Below are 21,610 nucleotides of genomic sequence, written 5' to 3'. Positions count from 1 at the left end.
TTATTGTAAGCCTAAAAGAACTAAAATTGTTGTGCCACACCACATAAAAGTTTTGAAGACATCGATTAATATTTTTATCACTTCAGACAGATTAAAGGCCCTTTTTACACGGTAATCAATTTTGGCACGGTACTCCAAAATTTAGGCACGCGAACTCATTTTTATAACACTTGGTTTGCTTTTACACGAATAAATTTTCTCAGTTTAACAGGCCGTAAATTTCCTCGGGATACTCCAATTTTTAGCGGGTCATTTTGCTGTAAATGACGTCAATTTGGCGGTTTATTCAAAATGGCGCCTTTCATTAATCTAAATAAAAATAAATGAATATTTGGTATGTTTGATATATATCAGCAAGCGTACAAATTTCAAGAAAAAGCAAGCGAAAAAAATCCTGAAAAGCAAGTCATGGACTGATGCAAGGAGTAAATCTCTACTTCCTTTCATGGATGCGATTTTGATAGCTATTAACAGTCGTCGAACGAGGGCTTTATGGTTCACCCAAGATCATTTGGTTGGTTTGATGTGGTCGATTCGGATTTCGATGATAACCTTTGGTATAAAGTTTGCAGAGTAACAAAAGAAACATTCAATTTTCTTTTAAATGAAGTTAAGCATGAAATACTGCACAAAAATACTCCCATACGATTAGCAATATCGGCAAAGAGATGACTTGCGCTTACGTTGTACTACGTTGCGTCAACAGCGGAATATAAAACAATAGCAAACTTATTTGGAGTTTCTCGATCGTTTGTGTGCATATGCATCAGAGACATAAGTCGTGCTATTACAAAACGAATGTCAAAGTTTATTACATTTCCACGTGGACAAGACATATAACAAGTTATTGATGGATATTACCAAAAATGGGGTGTTCCTATGTGTGCTGGGGCAACAGATGGTACTCACATCTCAATAATTGCACCCACTGAGAGCCATGAAGATTACATGAATAGAAAAGGTTTTCAAAGTATAATCATGCAAGCTTGTGTTGATTGTAATTATTTGTTTCGTGATGTTGTCATTGGATGGCCTGGTAGCGTTCAGGACGCACGGGTTTTCTCAAATTCTGCTATTTACAAGCAAGGCAACGAAAGTAAACTGTTCCCCCCAGATCTTAAGAAAGAAATAAACGGAGAAGAATTATCCCCAGTCATTTTGGCGGATCTTGCGTACACACTGCTGCCGTGATGCTTAAAAGGTTATTCTCTTAAAGGTGTTCTTAACTAGAAAACAGAGTCTTCAACTATCGTATAAGCAGAGCGCAAATGACAGTCGAAAACACATTTGGCAAATGGAAAGGCCGTTTTATCAGATTTAGTAAGCGGGTCGATATATATGTAAAGAATTTGGTGATTCTTGTGTTGGCATCTTGCATTTTGAATAGGGTGACCGCTTAATACAGGTTCTACTGTGCTTATAAATGTATGTCCATATGGCCATATCCAAGCTTTCCTTTGACCAAACAGAAAATGTTTATTACTTAGTCTTACACATTCTGCCTTTATAAATAGTCATTCCTTATCAATAAAATCAGATTTAGAAATACCTCAAGAGTATCTTCCAATTATTTCATTGCCACTAATCTACATAAACATTACTATGTGCGACTATTTGGTTATCCGAATTTTGTAATTTCATCTCGTATTTTTCACAAGTGTGCTTGCCGTCGGAAAGGTTGATTAAAGAAATGTTAAAATAGACTAAGGCATAATGAATCAATATGGCGTATGGGTCTCAAAACCGTGATATTTCATTTTGCTAAGCTTATACGATTTCATTATTGCTGATAAAGTGCTCATGGTCCTATTTTGGGCGTTACAGTGCTTATGGTCGCATTTATATACTATGTTATATTACGAACCGTTAATCCAATCCGTATCAATTATTCTCTATCTCAAAAACAATGGGAATTTCGATGAATATTAAGTATATTTTGTTTGGGCGTATGACCCGTTTCTCTTTTCTACTGAACTAATCGCAAACATTATTTGTATCTCGTTTGGGGTTATGTTATAAGAAAATGATGCTCTCCCTTGCATAAAATTTAGTTCTGTACACTCTAATGAAAAACTACTTTGTTGGTGAGAAGAATGTATTTTCTTAAGTATCTTAAATGGATTTTTAGTTTTTTTGTAAACCCAAGGTCGTAATGGCAAAAACCATAACACATGTCAAACTTAATGCAATGAACTTAACGAAATATTTGCACCACTGTGCGTTAAACGTTCATGAGTCATAAAATGTTTGCAATAGGCGAACAATCATGGCGGATATAGTACATACTGATTATGTAGGTTTGTACTGAACTGAACACAAAAAATGGCGATAAATTTATACACATCTGAAAATCAACTTTTTTATTTTTATATGTAGTTGTATTTTAGGATCCAAGTTGAGATACTATCGTGTTTAAATAAATGTAAATGATAATAATAATAATACATATTATTAGTCTATGGCAATGACTACTATGAAATATTTGTTATGTGCGTAGCCTTCGTGTTTAAAGGATAGTTGAATTCGTCCGCAATATAATCAAAATAAAAATGTTATTGAGAATTTAGATTGTAGCTAAGATTGTAACCAAAATATAAGCAACGCAACACAGTGATAATACATAATAGTGCTCAAGATGTAAAAGATATACCCAAAATGGTTTTTATAGTTTCAATTAAATGTACTGATGAAAATTGCGAGATTTCCAGAAAAGCCACTACTTCTTGGTGGAGTAAATTGGGCACCTCACCTTCGCCATGTCCAGTGGCATGTAAATTTGTGTTTTTACAAAACAGAGCACATATTTCCCGAAAGAAAGAAAAGTGTCAAAGAAACAGAAATTCTTTTGAAAAACGAGTTTGATTGTGGTTATAATTCAAATGCGTTTACGTTGTTACGAAGGAAATTGTTTTTGTGACTTCACGAAAACAGGTTTTTATGATTTTCCTATTTTTATGCACTTTAAATATAAATCATTGGAACCATATCCATGTATGACTGCTCTCACATACGCACTTTGTGCATATTTTCATTGCATTATTAACCAACTTAAATTGCTCAATCAGGTAAACAGCACAAAATTTTGTGCATCCCAAAGTCCTAGACCATTGAATACATCCACTTTTAATAATATTATTGAATTCAAAATGGCATATTAATGAAGTCATGTTGTGATTGTTCAATACCCTTGTTTAGATTCGGCCATCCGAACGGAAATTGGAAGCTCCGTTGCAGTAATTTTCGCCTACCTTTTTCGTTATTTTTACACATTCGACAGTTAAAAAAGCGCGTTTTTGTCATTTTAACACACTTTTTATGGTTTACGACGAGAACGTTCATTTGAAATTGGCTAAAACTTATAGTTAACCAGGTTTTAATATTATAAACACAAATACAGCCCATGTTTGGTAAAATTAGACTACTGTACGATACATTATCCTGCATTACTATAATGAGTTCTACGTTTATGTCTATCAATTTCAGTATACTTGGGAAAAAACATCAAAAATTTTTTAGTGCCAAGAAATGAGAATCACTTTTCAGGCAGCAATACTGCAGCAGTATATGTAACCTTTCCACGGAACTTTTATTTTAGTAGTTGCCCAGAGGAAATCGAGTTTTTGTGGAAATGAGTTCACATGTTGTTTCATGACTTCTGAAACCTAAATAAAGCAGAAACAATAAGCATTTTTATTAATAAAATAGTACAAAAGGGTAATGCGATGTGCAGCATGCACAAAATAGACAGACATTACAAAACTACGACACAAAAATTAAGAAAAGATCAAAACATCAAGGAGATCTGGGTTAAGGACGCAGTATAACGTCAACTGCTTTTGGTTTAATGTATACGGCATGGGAATTAAAAAACATAAATCAGAAATAATTTCCTTAAAATTCATGATGATTATTCTTGATATTTTTCAAATTGCATAAGAATGATTTAGTGGTGATATAGCCATTAAATTTCAAAGCAACCATCGTTTAACACGCGCGCTAATCCTCTTTGCTCATCACTTGCTTAGGAAAGTTTTCTTGCATAGTTAAATATACGATATGAAAAAATTTATTTCAAGTGAATATAGAATGAAAATTCTGTTTTATATCGCTATATACAAGAAATGCCGCAACTCTTTTTATGATCATCAATATCGTAATGTAATCCACAACAGCAATATTTTTTTTAAAGAGTAAGTCGGATCCATACAAACTATTGATACGGACTCGTGCAGTACAGAAGAACATAATTCTAGCTGAACAAATAAGAGATAATATTGATATAAACCTTTGTCTTTATTTTACCAAAAGAAAAGAGTAAATGATGCCAGTAGAAAGAATGCATATAAAAGGGTTGTTTGTGAAACATAATTTGGCAAAAAGTATAATACCAATTTGAATCCATTGGTTGTTGTCGTCTTTGACTGGAACCCAATGATTTCCAATTCTCACTGGCCCAACTGGATATTTACCATCTCGGCAAATAAAATAAGAAGGACATAATTCTTTTCCGTCTTTTTTACAAGTTGCTGCAGCAGAAGAGTAAGTCAAAGTTGGAATTCTTTTGACCACGTAATCTAAAATAAAATGTACATGAAAATGTATAGTAAAGTACTATTTAATTAATGGCTCAATTGTAGCCATGTTATTTTATATTTAACAATTACATTACAAGCTCGAGATTTTTATGAGGTGATAGTTGATGAGGGCGAGGCCTAAATGTTTTATCACTTCATAGAGATTGAGAGCAATTCATGTAATTGCTTTAGTAGAATCATACTTTAGAATTTCTCATATAAACATACCAAAGTTTTCTGCAAGCACGTCCTTCGAAAATACAGTTCGCTACATATTTCATGTATTTTAAAAAAGGAAAGCAAGTCAGGCATGCAAGGTTTTATCAACGTGCGTAGGGAACTGATTTGGTTATAAACATGTAAACATGCAAAGAAGTCTCAAGTAAGTTTTTCTTCGATAGTTATTTACGATTGAAGCAGTGCAGTTGTTAAAAGTGTTCGGATGAGGGAAGCCGTTTGAAGTATCTAGTTAAGATGAATATTATAAAAAAAAAGGTATTATATGGTGGTTTATTTTGGATGGAACATTACATTTACAATAATTAGCTTGTCTGGTTGATATTGAAGTGTGAGCCCGTCAATTGATGCTCGTATAGCTTTAAGCCACAAAATTTCAAAGCACTTCTAATTTGTCTGCCAAACACACGTATAAAAAGCTACAGGTATTTATTTAGTTAGGCTTTTGACAATTCTGCGATAGGAGTTGTGAGCTTGTCTTAACTTGAAATTCATTTTTAAAGGAAAGAATGTGATAGTGCTCCTTATTATTTTTCATTTACATAGTGAAAGGGAACGACGCTCTCTGCAATACATATTTATTTCGTTTGATTGAAACCTTTTCTTACTTTAAATATTTTTAAGCCATATTTTGGGAAATTTTGGTTTTCTCTGGAATTGCCTTCTCTAACAAAGAATCACTCTCAGAAATCCGATAAAAACGCGTGACGGCTGTGTTGGCAGCCATGTTTTTTTCCATGCTCTCTATCTAGTCCTTCTCTACTCGCTATCTATTTTTAAATAGATAGCGAGTAGCTTAAGCAATCAAATTAAAGCCTCTTCAATATAATACTGGTATGATTCTACTTGTTATGATTTTTATTTTGAGAAAAATTCATAAGTTTTGTTGCAAAAGTTTATCACAGAATTTTAACAATCGCAAATGTTAAAAAATTCACTTACTATTTCAAATTCTTCCTCACATATTGTTACATTATTTTCTTAGAAATTGTGAAAAACACAGTTTGAACAGTACCTGTTTTATTTTTTTGAAGACCTTTCAGTATTTTTTCAAGTAACTTTGTTGTTTTCTTTTCGTTGCTTTTGGTATTTGACTGAAGTTTTAAAACGAGGCTTTGCATATTGAGTATAAGCGTTTGAAGTGTTAAAATTGGAGTTTGCAAGAGAAAGTTTTGGTCAGCTGGTGCTCTTTTCAATACCATTTGTTTGTCTTCATTTGCTGACAAATTCGCACTACAAAGTCATTAGCTAAGTCATTAGTACATCGCTAAAAAAGTAAAAATTTTAATTCTAATGTAATAATATACATTAGCTATGCTTCCGCACACAAAAATATGGTTAAGAGGTAAATTAAAACAAAAAGATCCTGTTTTTTCTTCGTAACATTGTCTTTATTAACAATAACAGAAAGACTTTCTTTCATCGCACTTGGCTCACTTTCTTTCCTAACTCTAAAATACACTGTTACAAAGTTACGTATTTTATCTTGGGTCTGCCACAAATTTTAAATTATACTTATTGAAATAGTAAAAAAATCTTTTTTTTCTAAATAAACATAAACATTTATAAAAATTATGAAAAGATTTAATTTATCGTTTTCCCAAGAAAGATGCTGTTAATTTATGTTAAACACATGCTCTGAAGTTATATTTCTTCTTTCTCCTCTGCTGTCACAAATAAATTGGTAAACAAAATTTTCATAAAGTAATTGTTATAAATTTTAATATTCCCTATATTTTTTCCCATTTTGAATGAATAGCATAAACTTTAGAATAGAGTGCAAAATACGCTGCTAAAACCTGTCAGCCGGTTAAGGGTTTCAATAATAGGAACAATACAATGACCATCACAATGCTCTCTATCTAGTCCTTCTCTACTCATATCTATTTAAAAAAGGATAGCAGGACTATAAAGAACGTTAAAAAATCATCGATTTTAGCATTCAATAGTTTCAATATCATTATTGCTTTCGTAAAATTTAAGCAAAAATAATAGTATAACGAGGGAGTTATGAACATTTGAAATGTCTAATTTTCATGTCCGCCATTAAAATCGGCCATTTTGAATATTTGCAATCAGCAAAGGTCTGTGACGTCATAGTCTTAACACGGCAAGAAGCGCACATTGGAAAGTATACAAATTAATACATAAATAGAGCAAAAAAATGTCAAATTCATCGAGATCTAGCTCGCTTTCTGAGTCTTCGATCGAGACAAACGCATCGATTTCTTCATCGGAATTCATGACGGCAAATTCGGACGAATCTAATTCGGAAATTTTGCCATTTGCCGATAATATTGAACCGCTTGCTTCGCCCGATGAAATTGCTGAGTACGAAGCTGCAGTCGCAGAAGAACGGCGGGTTGAAGACATGCTGCAAGATCGTTTGATGCCCGTGTTGATGTTACTTCATGGTAAGATGTCATTCTTAGTGTTTTACTTTGATCTGAATCGTCTGCCGTTAGCTATGATAACTTTATGGAAACATACAATTTGGCCAATATTAAAGGTGTGAATGTGGCCATTGTTCGTTGGATCTTGTTGTCAACCCTCAAGAGTGCCGATGCTGCATGGAAATAGAGCAATGCCGTGGTAAAATGTATCAGTTCGAAATCGATGAAAGGAAATGCATTTTGGATCACCCTGCCTTTAACGAAGTTTGCCTGAACGAATTTGTTCTTCAAGCAGCTTCGTTAGGTTTAAAGACCAAAGGTCATCGCATGATACAGACACTTCATTTTGTATTTTCTTTAAAACCTTAGTATAAATGTATATTATATATTGAAAGTTTGCCTGGATGTATTATTGGTTCTCTTAAATTGTGAAAATTTATCATCTGCAATATGTGTAAATATATAATAATTGCAACTTGTGCTAACCTGACGTCGCTCTCTTGACGTTGTTGGTGTCTGTGATTTCTTCAAAATAGTAGGTACGGCACCAGGTTTGAGCCGTATAGTCATACCACCCAAATGGAATAAACGCTCAAAACAATCATCCGAGAAGTGATTCGAACAAATCATAAATCGAATTTCGCGCGAACTTGGATTAAAGTTGACGCTTCGTCTGAACAAATTTAACTCAAATTCTTCTCAAAGACTCGTCGTTTTGGCTTTATGTAATGAAATGCCTGTAATTCTATCAGACTTGTTACTGCAATCTTGCACGACACAGCGTGTTGAAGGCATGTTAAAAAAATTGAGTTATACAACCTTTTAAATCTCTATTTGTATATAGTGTTATATTGTAAACAGCCGCGAGTTAAGACTATGACGTCACAAGCACCTTCCTTCTTGAAAATTCAAATATGGCGCATTTTAATGGCGGCTCTTAAAGTTCAAGTTTTATCGCTACGTAACTCGAGCAGCATGAAATACATTGCGCTAAAATTTCGCCAGAAGAGATTTTTACATACACTATTAATCTATGAAAAAACGAGAGGCAAATTTTCGTCATTGTACCACTTTAAGCAATCAAATTAAAGCCTCTTCAATATAATACTAGAGACAAGAGAAAATCAGCTAAATTACATCGTTAAATATTTCTTCCTACTCAGCCATAAAACACCATTAAATTTTACTTACGCAAAACTGTTCCCAGCACATAGAGTGAGTAAAACAAAGACAGCAGAAGACCAACCCATTTCCACGTAGCTATAAATGTAACTGGACTACTTGAAATCTGAAATATATAACGTAAATCTATAATTCTTCTTGATTGCTTTATCTTTTTTTTCAATCACCAAGCTGTCTAAGGTTTTTCGAAAAATATAAGCATAGTTTAATTCAAGCATGAGCCGTGCAAATAAATAGCCGTGCAAATAAATAAACGAGAAAAACTTTAAAGTAGATCAACATCTTTAAACATGCTTTTCAATGATCTCTATTATACACTGCATAAGATCAAGTTATATACACTGTGTTCGAACGCATAGTCATCGGACAACGATAAAGAAAGTCAATTTTATGGCACGGCGATCGCATGAAAGAAGTTTGTGTTGTTTCAAGTTGTCGTCTAATGTTGAATCTTTGTACGACAAACTTGCTTTTAGAATTTGATGAAGAGAAAATTCTGGTTTATACCTTACTTTCGTTCACAAGGTTCTATTACTTTCAACTTGCTATCTTTAAGTTTTGCAATGATGTATAGAGCCGTTTTCCACTTCATCATCTTTTATATATATGAGCCACAAAGCTACAGGAATCCTGGGATGTGCCTTCAGGTATATTTCATTCAGTTCTGTCATCATTAATTCTTCTATTCATATAAGAACGTGATTGAATTACGTAAATTAAGTTCTTGTTGTTTGTTTTTTTTGCTAATTTTGGAAATGACAGAAATGACCTTGATGTGAATGAAAAAAATGTTCCTTGAGCTAAACTGCAGGGATTGCTTGAATAAATAATAAATTGTTCACATTATGTAAACTATGACGCCATAACCGTACGCTGAATTGTATAATATATAAAACAGATAACACAAACGTGGACTTAATTAACTTTTAGTCAATTTTCAACACTTTTTTTGTACTATAAGTAGCATGCTTAAATTACATTTGGAATTTAAATTCTGAAAACATGCAGCTTTCAACAAGATTTGGACGTGTAGGGAGAAAATGTCATGACGTACTATTTTTTACAAATCAACAAGCTGTAGCAGTTGCAGATCGAGCGTACGTTAAAACAAATTTACAACAGCACATTTTGGAGTACACTTTTTTTACATTTCCAAGCATCTTAGATGCAATTCCAGTGGTAAACAGTGTAATCTTTAGAAATTCGAAACCAATATAGTGTTTTTCTGATAATATTTCAAATTTCAAATTAAAGAGCTATACTTTATTTTGACGAACGCTGGATCCTCATTGAGCTGCAATAATAGGGTTAGAGCTGCAAGACCCAGTCCATCTATATTCTCTTTATAAATTATTTGTGGTATAAATATTGTATAGTCAATGAAGTTTCTGTCTCTTATAAACATCTGTAAAGATAATTTTTTTGTTGATCAGTACGTTAAAGTAAATTTATTCTTCCTGAGCTATCTGAATGCTTGCTGATAAAATTTGAATGCTGTATTAAACTATTTCTGTGGAGTGTTAAATTGGCAGGAGTAAAATCATAATGGCAAATGAATATTTCTAACGCTTTTCTTTTCAGGAAAAAGCCGTCATTATTTGCAATTAACAGAAAGTTTAAAAGGTTGTGTCGTATACTATCGTTTCTTTTATTTCAAAAAAATCGCCAATTTTAATTGTTTAATCGTTTCAGATTTCAAACCTGCACCAAGTTTCGTGACCCAGCAGGAGAGTAATTTACATCATATGTCAATCAACACTTTCTCATAATGTAAATATAATACCTGAATAAGCACATTTTGCTTTTAAGACGTATATAAGTTATGTCAATTCTCTGGTCGAACGTGTTATAGCACATATGTAAAGCATTATGTTATAAATAGAATTGTAAATGAATGATCTAATTTACTCATCATGTTCTCAAATTCTGCAATAAAACTTATTTCCTCCAGCAAAATACTTCTCCTATTTACGATTACAAAAAATATCAAAACTGATATTCCTAGCACAAACTTCTTTCTAAAATTTCATTCTTGTAAAGACATGCTGCAAACATCCGTCATATACAGATGCTGAAATTACTTACGAAATGAAAAAAACTCATAACGTTAGATTTTTTTACATTGTTTTCGGGTGATAATGCATGTATTTTTTATTTTTGTTTTTATTATTTGGTTATAATAAGCCATGTTTGCGAAATCAATTTGTTGTGACTCAGTTATTTAACTCACACAGCTAAAATGCCAACTCTTGTTCAGATGTTGACACATACTGCCAGACAGGAATATTTGCAAACTGCTCATAATGGAAAAAACCTTTCACCAATTCTTGAACATGCTGTATCGGTTATAGATTTTTTGTTGAAAACAACCAACTAAACTAAAATGCTGTAGTATGGGTTGCGTGATCTTGGCTCCTTGGTTGTTTTGCACTTTTCGACATATTGTAAACAATAAAGATAATAGGAGTATTTAGTAAAGGCTAGTTGCCATAGCTTTGGAAATGCCATTTTGTGATTCTGTTAATAAAGTTTACAATCCAATAGATACTAAACAAGTTAATATTAAAACCATCATAAAAGAACTGCTTTTTGAAATTGTGTATTTAAGATTTGCACTCATAATGAAATTTTTATCCAACAAATTGTCATTGACTATATGTCCTTGAAAATTCTGTTTTTAAAAACATAAATCTCTTTAAGTAATTTTAGAAAGCCAGAAAACGTGATTTCCAATTCGTGCAAAGATATGGACTAGAATGAAATCATCTTAAGTATTCGTTAATCTGTTTAAATTTCATACGTGCGCCAAGCCACATGACTATGCAGCAGGAGAGTAATTCATTTCACATAAGAGTATTTCATATCAATAAACAGTTTCTATTGATGTTATTTCACTTAGCTGAATCAGCACAAATCGTAGTTAAAAAGCACATGAATTATCTCGTTTTTTTATGCTTACGTACTTGCACACATGTAAAAATCTATGACTCACGAGAAGGCACTTTTGAAATAGCTTGCGAACGTTAATGAAAACGCTAAAAAGCAATAAGAGCATATGTGGTTAAAATATGGCTGATGTTGTTCACGCTAGCAAAGTTTGGGAAATTTGGCTTAAGTGCGCACAAATATTAGGAATCCAAATTGCTTATTATTGCGCGTTTTTCATGTTTAAATGCCATCTTTTAAAAACCTTCGTCAATTATTCATGTTAGCCTTAACTTAAGCTCCAATTTTTGTATTAATTCATGCACATAATAATAACAAAAAACGAAAGAAAAAACGGGATATAGATGCCAAGCGTTCGCGTACGCTTTATCCAAAATGAGCAAGAAACAGGGTATATGCGTGAATTCACACGACGTTCGTGTAAACAGACAAATAAAAGTGTTATATGACCCTTAAAGATGTATTTTGTTCTAACTTGAATGTTACTCAAAAACTTACTCTTGCATGTAGTCCATTCTATCTCTTAAAACGTCTGTCTGATGTTTTTATTGTAACAATGGCTGAACTTATTTTGATAATTGATAGGTTTGCAACATTTGCTTCTCTCAAAATTTTGCGCGTGTAAGTATATAGAACGTACAAATTGCCTGAAGGCAAGGGCTCTACATTTTTTCATTAGAAAACCTTTGGAACTTTTAATTCTTCTATTAAATATTAAAAAAATTTTCGTGCAATTTGAAGTTACAAGGTCATGAAAAAAAATTCGAAAAATTTTATAAGAGGTAAAATGTAAATGTATATTTGAAAAAGCTGTTACACAAGCATCTTATATCGGCTTATCTTTTTCTTTACGACGGATAGGGTGGAAAGTTCAAGGTTATAACGTTACCTCCCTGGAGCTGTGAAGATCGAAACAAACTTGATTTAATTTCTAAGTTAAATTGATATATATTTTACTAAACTTTTGTTTCAGTTTACAGTTTTTAGTACTACTTAAGAGAACTTAAATATCAGGACATAATCTATTCTACTTTGTCACTTGAAATAAGTAGTTAGGAATAATACCTGTTAATGCAGATAAGCTACGCTACAACCTGCGTGTGAAGTGATAGCTAATGGCGCCGACAGAGTAATTAAGAAGAAGCTACGATGACAGGTATATTATTAGATTAAATAATTTTCGCAGCTTATTTTTTTAAATCATCTTTAGTATTCGTTAATCGGTTTATATTTCAAACGTGCGCCAAGCCACATGACTATGCAACAGGAGACTAATTCATATCACATAAGAGTATTTCATATCAATAAACAGTTTCTATTGATGTTATTTCACTTAGCTGAATCAGCACAAATCGTAGTTAAAAAGAACATGAATTATCTCGTTTTTTTATGCTTACGTACTTGCACACATGTAAAAATCTATGACTCACGAGAAGGTACTTTTGAAATAGCTTCCGAACGTTAATGAAAAAGTTAAAAAGCAATAAGAGCATATGTGGTTAAAATATGGCTGATGTTGTTCACGCTAACAAAGTTTGGGAGAAATACGTATTTTTGGGAAAAATACGTAGTTTGGCAAAATACGTAATTGCGAATAAACTTCTGAAATTTTGTCTTGCAAAAGCATTCAAATTGAATTACCTCCCTGGAGCTGTGAAGATCGAAACAAACTTGATTTAATGTCTAAGTTAAATTAATACATATTTTACTAGCCGTTTGTTTCAGTTCACAGTTTTTAGTACTACTCAAGAGAAATTAAATATCAGGACATAATCTATTCTACTTTGTCACTTGAAATAAGTAGTTAGGAATAATACCTGTTAATGCAGATAAGCTACGCTACAACCTGCGTGTGAAGTCATAGCTAATGCACCGACAGAGTAATTAAGAAGAAGCTACGATGACAGGTATATTATTAGATTAAATAATTTTCCCAGCTTATTTTTTTTGTTTGACATAATTTCATAAAAGCCAGATGGTTTTTTAATTACATGAACAACAACATTGTAGTCATAGCAAATGTCACAACAACAGTGAAGTCATAGCTAATGCACCGACAGAGTAATTAAGAAGAAGCTACGATGACAGGTATATTATTAGATTAAATAATTTTCCCAGCTTATTTTTTTTGTTTGACATAATTTCATAACAGCCAGATGGTTTTTTAATTACATGAACAACAACATTGTTATTGTCCCGATGTAAAAACTACGCTAAAGAAACTAAAATTTATAATAAAATATCTGATCAATTATTTCTTAGCCTTTAACACTTTCATACTAATGTAGTAGTAGTAGTTTCGTATGGTCACACCTCCATGTGTGTCTCATCAAGCCAGCTTGTGAAGTCATCATCCGCTTTATGCACTGTTGCGTAGCCGCCTTCAATGCGTGTGAACTGACATTGCAGGATGATATGGTCCATATTCTGGTTGGTGGCGTTACATGATGGGCAAGTTGGCGAGTCTTTGTAGCCCCATCGGTATAGGTTGTTAGCTGTTCTGCCCTGTTTTGATCTTATTCGGTTACAAGCGCTCCATTGTTTCGAGTTAGCTTCTTGAAACCAGGAAGAGGGACATTTGTGGGATCTTTAATTAGATCAGCACCCTTTGGTTTATTTTCGGACCATTGTTTTCCACAAATTATAACAAGCATATACTATACCTCCACCCCTCCCCATTTTTGATCTGTCAAAGGTCAATGAAGATTTGCTCTCAAAAAAATATTTATTTTTCATCACTTTTTTAAAGATCGAATGATTCGAATTTGCCGGAATGGAAAATTTTTATAAGTAGCTATCTAAGAAAAAATACTTCACCTTTCACTTATTATTCAAGTCACTGTCCTATATCAACGAAAACGTCAAATTTGGATATCTTAAAGAAATACGAGATCACGCTTAATACTTTCTATCATTACTCGAGAGAGCAAATGCTTGGCGCCTTCAAACTCTAAGTGTGGACATTGTACTTTGTCGAAAAAGGCAATCGAGTGTTTTTGTTGCCTCGAAAAAGCGCTTGAATACGATGAGTGTCAGGCTTTGCTAGCCAAAACAGAAACTCAAGGAGAGTATTGCTTGACAACACACCAAGAATTTAGGGACAATATGCTGTCAGAAAGTGTGTTTAAGATAGACGTGTGTCGACATCTTGAAGAAAACTGGCCCCTGTCTGATGAGGAGCTGGCGAGAATACACAAGCTGTCTCGATTAGTCGCATATCGAAGATGTTCTAGGTGGATTTTTCAAATTTTAGGGAATAAACATCGAAGACCATTTCCTGCTTGTGTTTATGCTAGCATACGAAAACGCTTCGCGTCACCACACGGACTTTATACACATTTTAAATACGCATTTTATCACGAAAGACCGTAAATTTAAAGTCCTAGACAGACGCTCTTTGATGTTCTTTGTTATGATCTGCAATTGCGATGCCATGTCATTGTCGAAGGGTTGTCACGAACTGCGCAAAAGCAAAATGAATGAGTGACCACCCAAAACTTGTATTCATTCATAAGTTATAAAGTTAATTGAAAAGTGTACTTGTACATTGTGCACGCAAACACGCACGTAAAACATTACGAATAAACGCAACTCTACAGTCACGAACAAAACATAGCGGCTTATAGCTTATCACCTATATAAAGCTAAATAATCTCGCAAAGACTCTTATGTATACAAATAATAAATAAAACGTATAACTCTTTGTTGGTCACAGGTTTGTAATATGGGAAAATAAGATATTTCTATTGCACGAAATGCTCAGTGTACAAAAGATGCATATTTTTGTCTGGGCTTACACTTGGTATGTCGCGAAAGCCTAGTTGTAAGATCTGCTAAAATAAACGTTTCTACGTCTTATAACGACTAAATATTGGAAAAGTATATAAGCGTGATAAAGTACACAACTTTTGTTAATCTTAACAACCGCCGACTGTTGTTTTTGTTTTAAAATTCCAGTGAACAAATGTGCTATATATTATTATAATACTATTATTTTATATTGTGTCATTCAGTTGATACCAGCCAATGACGTCAGTAATGTATTCCAGCATAATTTAGCATAAGGTTTTTTTCCAAAATGGCGGATAAAGATTCAACTTTATGTCAAATTTTCCCAACAGCAAAATTCAAAAGAGACACGAAAACACGAAAAGTAATCCGGTATCAAACGAATCCGGTATCGTGTGAAAAAGGCTTCATCCTGACATTCGTCTTCACATTCACCAAAGGATTCACCACAACATTCGAAATTAGCATAAAGTGTGAAGTTGACACCAGATTTATTTTGAAACATAATGAAATAATCAGTTTCAGAACCAAAATAAAAAAACCGTATTTTTTGCTAAAAAAAAAAAAAATACACAAACGAGTTTGGTGCCGTTGTAAAGACCAAGTTGTTTAGACAACGATTATACTATTTTTATTTTGGTCGAAAGTCTTGGAGAAAATCTACAGCCTTTTAAAGACTACTTCCGCTTTTGTCTCTTTATGTTAATTAATTGCGCGATGTTTACAATGCATAAATGTTGACATCTAAAAAGGCCTAATTTTCAAGAAGTAAACACGCTGGAAAATACTTGTGTTTGGTAACATCCGAAAGTACGTTTTCTGAGGATTTCAAATATATCTTTACTTTTGTGGCTCAAATTCGTGTAGCGAATCTACAGCCATGCAAAGTCGACTGTGAAGGTACCACAGGATTCAAGATGGTATGCTTTTTATACAGTAAACACACTACAATTTACTTGTGGTTCATATCATCTGAAAGAGCGTGTTCCAAGGATTTTAAATATGTCTTTATTATCCTGGCATAAATTCCAGGAGCGAATCTAAAGCTTGAGAAAGGTAGAGCATTTTTGCGTTAATTAATATGCATGTTGTCATGTAGCATTATTTCACTAACATCTAAATATTCCGGATTTTAAACTAGTAAACACTCTGAAATATAGTTGTGTTTATTATCGTCTTAAATATCTCGTTTTGAGGATTACAAATATGGTTTTATTATCCTGGCCCAAATTGTGGAGCAATACTACAGCTTGAGAAAGGTAGAGCATTTGTGCGTTAAAGGACATTGGACGTATATTTTAAGTTAGGCTTAATTAACGGGAAATATCGCATAGACTTATAATATACCTTTGTTAGTTCAACCAAAGTTTTTGTCTTCATGTAACAAAGGTTTTTCTGACTCCAATTTCAAAGTTCCGCGGCCATTATGATTTGTTTTGAATATAATGAGATATGCAGATTTATGCAATGACGTCACAACTGGGAGGCATATCTGGTAACACAATATACTTTTATATGTGTTTTGATGAAGTCAGTGTGAATTATTCTTAAAAAAACGTTTTTTCACACTTTTTTTACATCATGTACATGCAATATACATAATGAAATAAAAAAAGAAAAATAAGTTATATATTTATATATTCAGTATACATATTGTATGGTTGTATCGGAGCTTGTTCGTGTCCATGTTCATGCTCGTGGTCTTGTTCGTACTCGTAGGAAATCGTAGACGATGAAAAACATCAACAAATATGACAGCTAAAGCTTCATGAAACATATTCGCCAAAGTCTGAGAGATGATTACAAATAGAAGAAAGTTATAAGAATTTTGTGACAGTTTTATTATTCCACCCACGCCAGAGGTTACAGACCGAAGCTGTGATCATAATAAATCACAGCGGTGAACATCTCTTTTGTTTGCGACGGAAAACCAGTAGTTAAATAAAACGGTGTGTGTGAAATAGCGTCAGTGGTATGGAGTGTTTGGCATGTCAAACTGGAGATGTGAGCGTCATGAGTCTAGCCGAGCATTTCAAAGTTCGGCGGCATAATCGCGCGTGGTTGGCTGGCAAAGCTATGAAAGTCATTGGCCGCCTGTGTGACGACAGCGGCGGGTATGTGGAATGGCGAAAATTAGAAAAGGAAAAGCCAACCCGTAGTAAACGGCAAAGACGAGGACAAAAAAATGCTTTGTCTCACGCCTTAGGTGTTCAGTCTGTACTAAAGATTTCTTTTCAATATTTCTTAATTAAAATCTCGTGCTCGGTTATCAAGGGCATAGTAACGGATTAACTTACATTTGTAAAGGTTCTTAACATTTTTGATCGTTCATCAAAATATACAAGACACGATTCTAATATATATGTTTTTAAAAGGGGAAAAAATAATTATTATTGTTAATTTAAATATGTTATGCTAAAAAACGTTTAAATTGAATTTTTAATCACTTTTAATTAAAAAACTTTAAAACCCAAAAAATGGAACGTCAATTGTGAAATAAACGATAAGAAATTTGATAATCTATTTTTTTTTTTATCAACAATTAAAAAAGTTTACAGGTCATATGTACCTTGTACAAAGTAAAAAAATTAAATGTAACTTTTTTAAACATAGAAGCGATCTTTTTCCAAGACATATATCAATACATTAGTAAGCCCCTGAATTTCTTTGTTACAAAATTTTTTTGGGCAAAAAGATCTCTGAACTATACAAATGTTAAAATCCGTTTGCTCAAGTTGAGTTTTCTTTGCTCATTGTAATGTTAATCAAGATTGTTCTTGTTTTTAGAAAAGACTTTTTGGGATATTTTTGGGAAGCTGATTAAAAAACATAAGATCTAAAATGTTGGCAGTGATGGGATTCGAACCCATGCCAATTTTATGACTGGTGCCTAAAACCAGCGCCTTAGACCACTCGGCCACACTACCTTACTGTCAACTGCGATTTATTTGTGAAAAAAATTGCCTAATTATTTAAATTTAAGCAAATCAACTTATTTTACTTTCAACTATATTACAAAAGGCAAATGTTATTTCTGTGGATTTAAAATTTTACAATATAAATATATGATACGTGTCAAACCATGAACGGAAAATACAAAATACTTGCGATCATTTGAAATGCGCAAAGCTTTCACTTTCAAATATTGTTTGTCGTCGGAAATATAGACTTTTCAGGATGGGATTAGAAAAATGTAACAATAAACAGAGCATTCTATACAAGTATTTTAAGTTTACTACCATAATACAAGTGTCTATAGATGCAATCTACGACTACGATTACACTACGCCGGAAGAAGTTTTCTCTAAATTTTGACTGGGTTTACCCTGATACGTGAAAAGTCCGCTGCAGTTTTGCCGTTGTTTACACATAATGTCTCTAGCTGTCAAATTTAGTTAGTTGTTTGTGAAAGATTTTGCATTTTCTTATTTGTATATTGCTAGATGTTTATTCCTCTCGCGATAGGTTATGAAAAACAATGATGTTTAATAATTACAACGGAATCAGTCACAGCTATGCGCCACAACACGCAACGAATTAAAGGGAAAAGGTATCTAAATTGTAGCGAAATATTAATGGTTAGCTGTTTACACGACAAAAATTCTTCTGATACAGCATATAAACTTTTGTCCTTTCAATAAACAATCCTAAAAATTAATTAAAATATGATGTTCTTAATATACAAAAATTAAGAATTGACGTACTAATTATTTCATGCTTCTTTCCACATTTGCGTAAATTTGTAAAATTCTGTTTAATAAATTCCAAACATTAAGACGTGCTGGTAGCGATGGGATTCGAACCCATGCCACTTTCATGACTGGTGCTTAAAACCAGCGCCTTAGACCACTCGGCCACGCTACCCGTATCATGTCAGCGATATCTTGTGAAAAAAACAAAACAAATAAAGCATTTTAAAGACAATCAATTACTTAACAAGGTTAAAAAATAATTTTTTATCATATGGCAATCATCATTTCCGGCCAAATGGCGGGCTTTTATTACCTTAGAAATATTATTTCCAGTCTATTATTTTCCGTATTGGAGCACGGTCTAAAATACGTAAATTTACTTCAAATGTAAACATACATGTAAAGTCATCATAAAAGAAAGACGAAACAAAAAACCACTTATTAATGTCAGCCGAAGCAAAAGAACTAGGAAACAGGTTAACTATCCAGATGATATAATTTGAAACGATTTAGTTTTTACTGACGAAAACTAGAAAAGGAAAAATCAACCCGTACAAAACGGCATAGACGAGGATAAAAAAAATACTTTGTTTCTCGCCTTAGGTGTTCAGTCTGTACTAAAGATTTCTTTTCAATATTTCTTTGTTAAAATCTCTTGCTCGGTTATCAAGGGCATAGTAACGGATTAACTTACATTGGTAAAGGTTCTTAACATTTTTGATCGTTAATCAAAATATACAAGACACGCTTCTAATATATATGTTTCTAAAAGGGGAAAAATTAATTATTATTGTTAATTTAAATATGTTATTCTAAAAAACGCTTCAATTGGATTTTTAATCACTTTTAATTAAAAAACTTTAAAACCCAAAAAATGGAACGTCAATTGTGAAATAAACGATAAGAAATTTGATAATCTATTTTTTTTTTTATCAAAAATTAAAAAAGTTTACAGGTCATATGTACTTGGTACAACGTAAAAAATTAAATGTAACTTTTTTAAATAGAAATCAGTTCTTTTTCCAACACTTATATCAATACATTAGTAAGCCCGTGACTTTCTCTGTTATAAATTTTTTGTACAAAAAGATCTCTGAACTATACAAATGTTAAAATCAGTTAGCTCAATTTGAGTTTTCTTTGCTCATTGTAATGTTAATCAAGATTGTTCTTGTTTTTAGAAAAGACTTTTTGGGATATTTTTGGGAAGCTGATTAAAAAACATAAGATCTAAAATAGGGGATTGGCAGTGATGGGATTCGAACCCATGCCATTTTCATGACTGGTGCCTTAAACCAGCGCCTTAGACCACTCGGCCACACTACCTTACTGTCAACTGCGATTTATTTGGGAAAAGAATTGCCTAATTATTTAAATTTATGCAAATCAACTTATTTTAATTTCAACTATATTACCAAAGGCAAATGTTATTTCTGTGGATTTAAAATTTTCCAATATAAATATATGATACGTGTCAAACCATGAACGGAAAATACAAAATACTTGCGATCATTTGAAATGCGCAAAGCTTTCACTTTCAAATATTGTTTGTCGTCGGAAATATAGACTTTTCAGGATGGGATTAGAAAAATGTAACAATAAACAGAGCATTCTATACAAGTATTTTAAGGTTAACTACCATAAAACAAGTGTCTATAGATGCAATCTACGACTACGATTACACTACGCCGGAAAAAGTTTTCTTTAAAATTTTGACTGGGTTTACCCTGATACGTGAAAAGTCCGCTGCAGTTTTGCCGGTGTTTACACATAATGTCTCTAGCTGTCAAATTTAGTTAGTTGTTTGTGAAAGATGTTGCATTTTCTTATTTGTATATTGCTAGATATTTATTCCTCTCGTGATAGGTTATGAAAAACAATGATGTCTAATAATTACAACGGAATCAGTCACAACTATGCGCCACAACACCGGACGAATTAAAGGGAAAAGGTATATAAATTGTAGCGAAATATTAATGGTTAGCTATTTACACGACAAAAATTCTTCTGATATAGCATATAAACTTTTGTCCTACAGTTAACAATCGTAAAAATTAATTAAAATATGATGTTCCTATTTAAGAATTGACGTACTAATTATTTCATGTTCATTTCCACATTTGCGTAAATTTTTTAAAAATTTCTTAAATAAATTCCAAACAATAAGACGTGCTGGTAGCGATGGGAATCGAACCCATGCCACTTTCCTGATTGCTGCTTAAAATCAGCGCCTTCGACCACTCGGCCACGCTACCCATATCATGTCAGCGATATCTTGTGAAAGCAAATAAAAGCATTTTAAAGACAATCAATTACTTAACAAGGTTAAAAATATTTTTTATCATATGGCAATCATCATTTCCGGCAAATGGCGGGCTTTATTACCTTAAATATTATTTCCAGTCTATTATTTTCCGTATTGGAGCACGGTCTAAAATGCGTAAATTTACTTCAAATGTAAACATACATGTAAAGTCATCATTAAGAAAACGAAACAAAAGCATAAGTCAGTGAAGCAAAGAACTAGGAAACAGGTTAACTATCCAGATGATATAATTTGAAACGATTTAGTTTTACTGACGAAAACTAGAAAAGGAAAAATCAACCCATACAAAACAGCATAGACGAGGATAAAAAAAATACTTTGTTTCTCGCCTTAGGTGTTCAGTCTGTACTAAGATTTCTTTTCAATATTTCTTTGTTAAAATCTCTTGCTCGGTTATCAAGGGCATAGTAACGGATTAACTTACATTGGTAAAGGTTCTTTAACATTTTGATCGTTAATCAAAATATACAA

General features: G+C 32.8%; 1 protein-coding gene and 4 non-coding genes across 6 annotated transcripts; all 5 read right to left on the bottom strand.

Annotated features, from left to right (window-relative positions):
- Positions 1 to 3,334: 3,334 nt before the first annotated feature.
- On the bottom strand, positions 3,335 to 8,993 carry LOC124458107. 2 transcript variants are annotated; one of them, XM_047008200.1, is made up of 5 exons: positions 8,894 to 8,993; positions 8,396 to 8,492; positions 5,827 to 6,044; positions 4,389 to 4,574; positions 3,335 to 3,662 (listed from the first exon to the last, which is right to left on the bottom strand). In XM_047008200.1, exons 2-5 carry the CDS (start codon positions 8,452 to 8,454, stop codon positions 3,592 to 3,594), a joined length of 534 nt encoding a protein of 177 aa, XP_046864156.1. In that variant the 5' UTR covers positions 8,455 to 8,492; positions 8,894 to 8,993; the 3' UTR covers positions 3,335 to 3,591. The 2 variants fall into 2 exon arrangements, with proteins under 2 accessions (XP_046864156.1, XP_046864157.1); XM_047008201.1 differs by having other exon boundaries at positions 8,899 to 8,993.
- An 8,973-nt stretch (positions 8,994 to 17,966) lies between these two features.
- On the bottom strand, positions 17,967 to 18,048 carry Trnal-uag. Its single transcript has one exon. It is a non-coding gene; the product is annotated as a tRNA-Leu (tRNA).
- Positions 18,049 to 18,903: 855 nt separating this feature from the next.
- Trnal-uaa lies at positions 18,904 to 18,985 on the bottom strand. Its single transcript has one exon. It is a non-coding gene; the product is annotated as a tRNA-Leu (tRNA).
- Positions 18,986 to 20,057: 1,072 nt separating this feature from the next.
- Positions 20,058 to 20,139, bottom strand: Trnal-aag. Its single transcript has one exon. It is a non-coding gene; the product is annotated as a tRNA-Leu (tRNA).
- Positions 20,140 to 20,986: 847 nt separating this feature from the next.
- On the bottom strand, positions 20,987 to 21,068 carry Trnal-uaa. The gene is given in 2 exon segments: positions 20,987 to 21,026; positions 21,031 to 21,068. It is a non-coding gene; the product is annotated as a tRNA-Leu (tRNA).
- Between the last annotated feature and the right edge of the window lie 542 nt (positions 21,069 to 21,610).

Source organism: Xenia sp. Carnegie-2017, unplaced genomic scaffold (assembly GCF_021976095.1).
Source record: "Xenia sp. Carnegie-2017 unplaced genomic scaffold, XeniaSp_v1 HiC_scaffold_6, whole genome shotgun sequence".
NCBI lineage: Eukaryota > Metazoa > Cnidaria > Anthozoa > Malacalcyonacea > Xeniidae > Xenia > Xenia sp. Carnegie-2017.
This window is presented reverse-complemented; position numbering and strand designations above follow the sequence as displayed.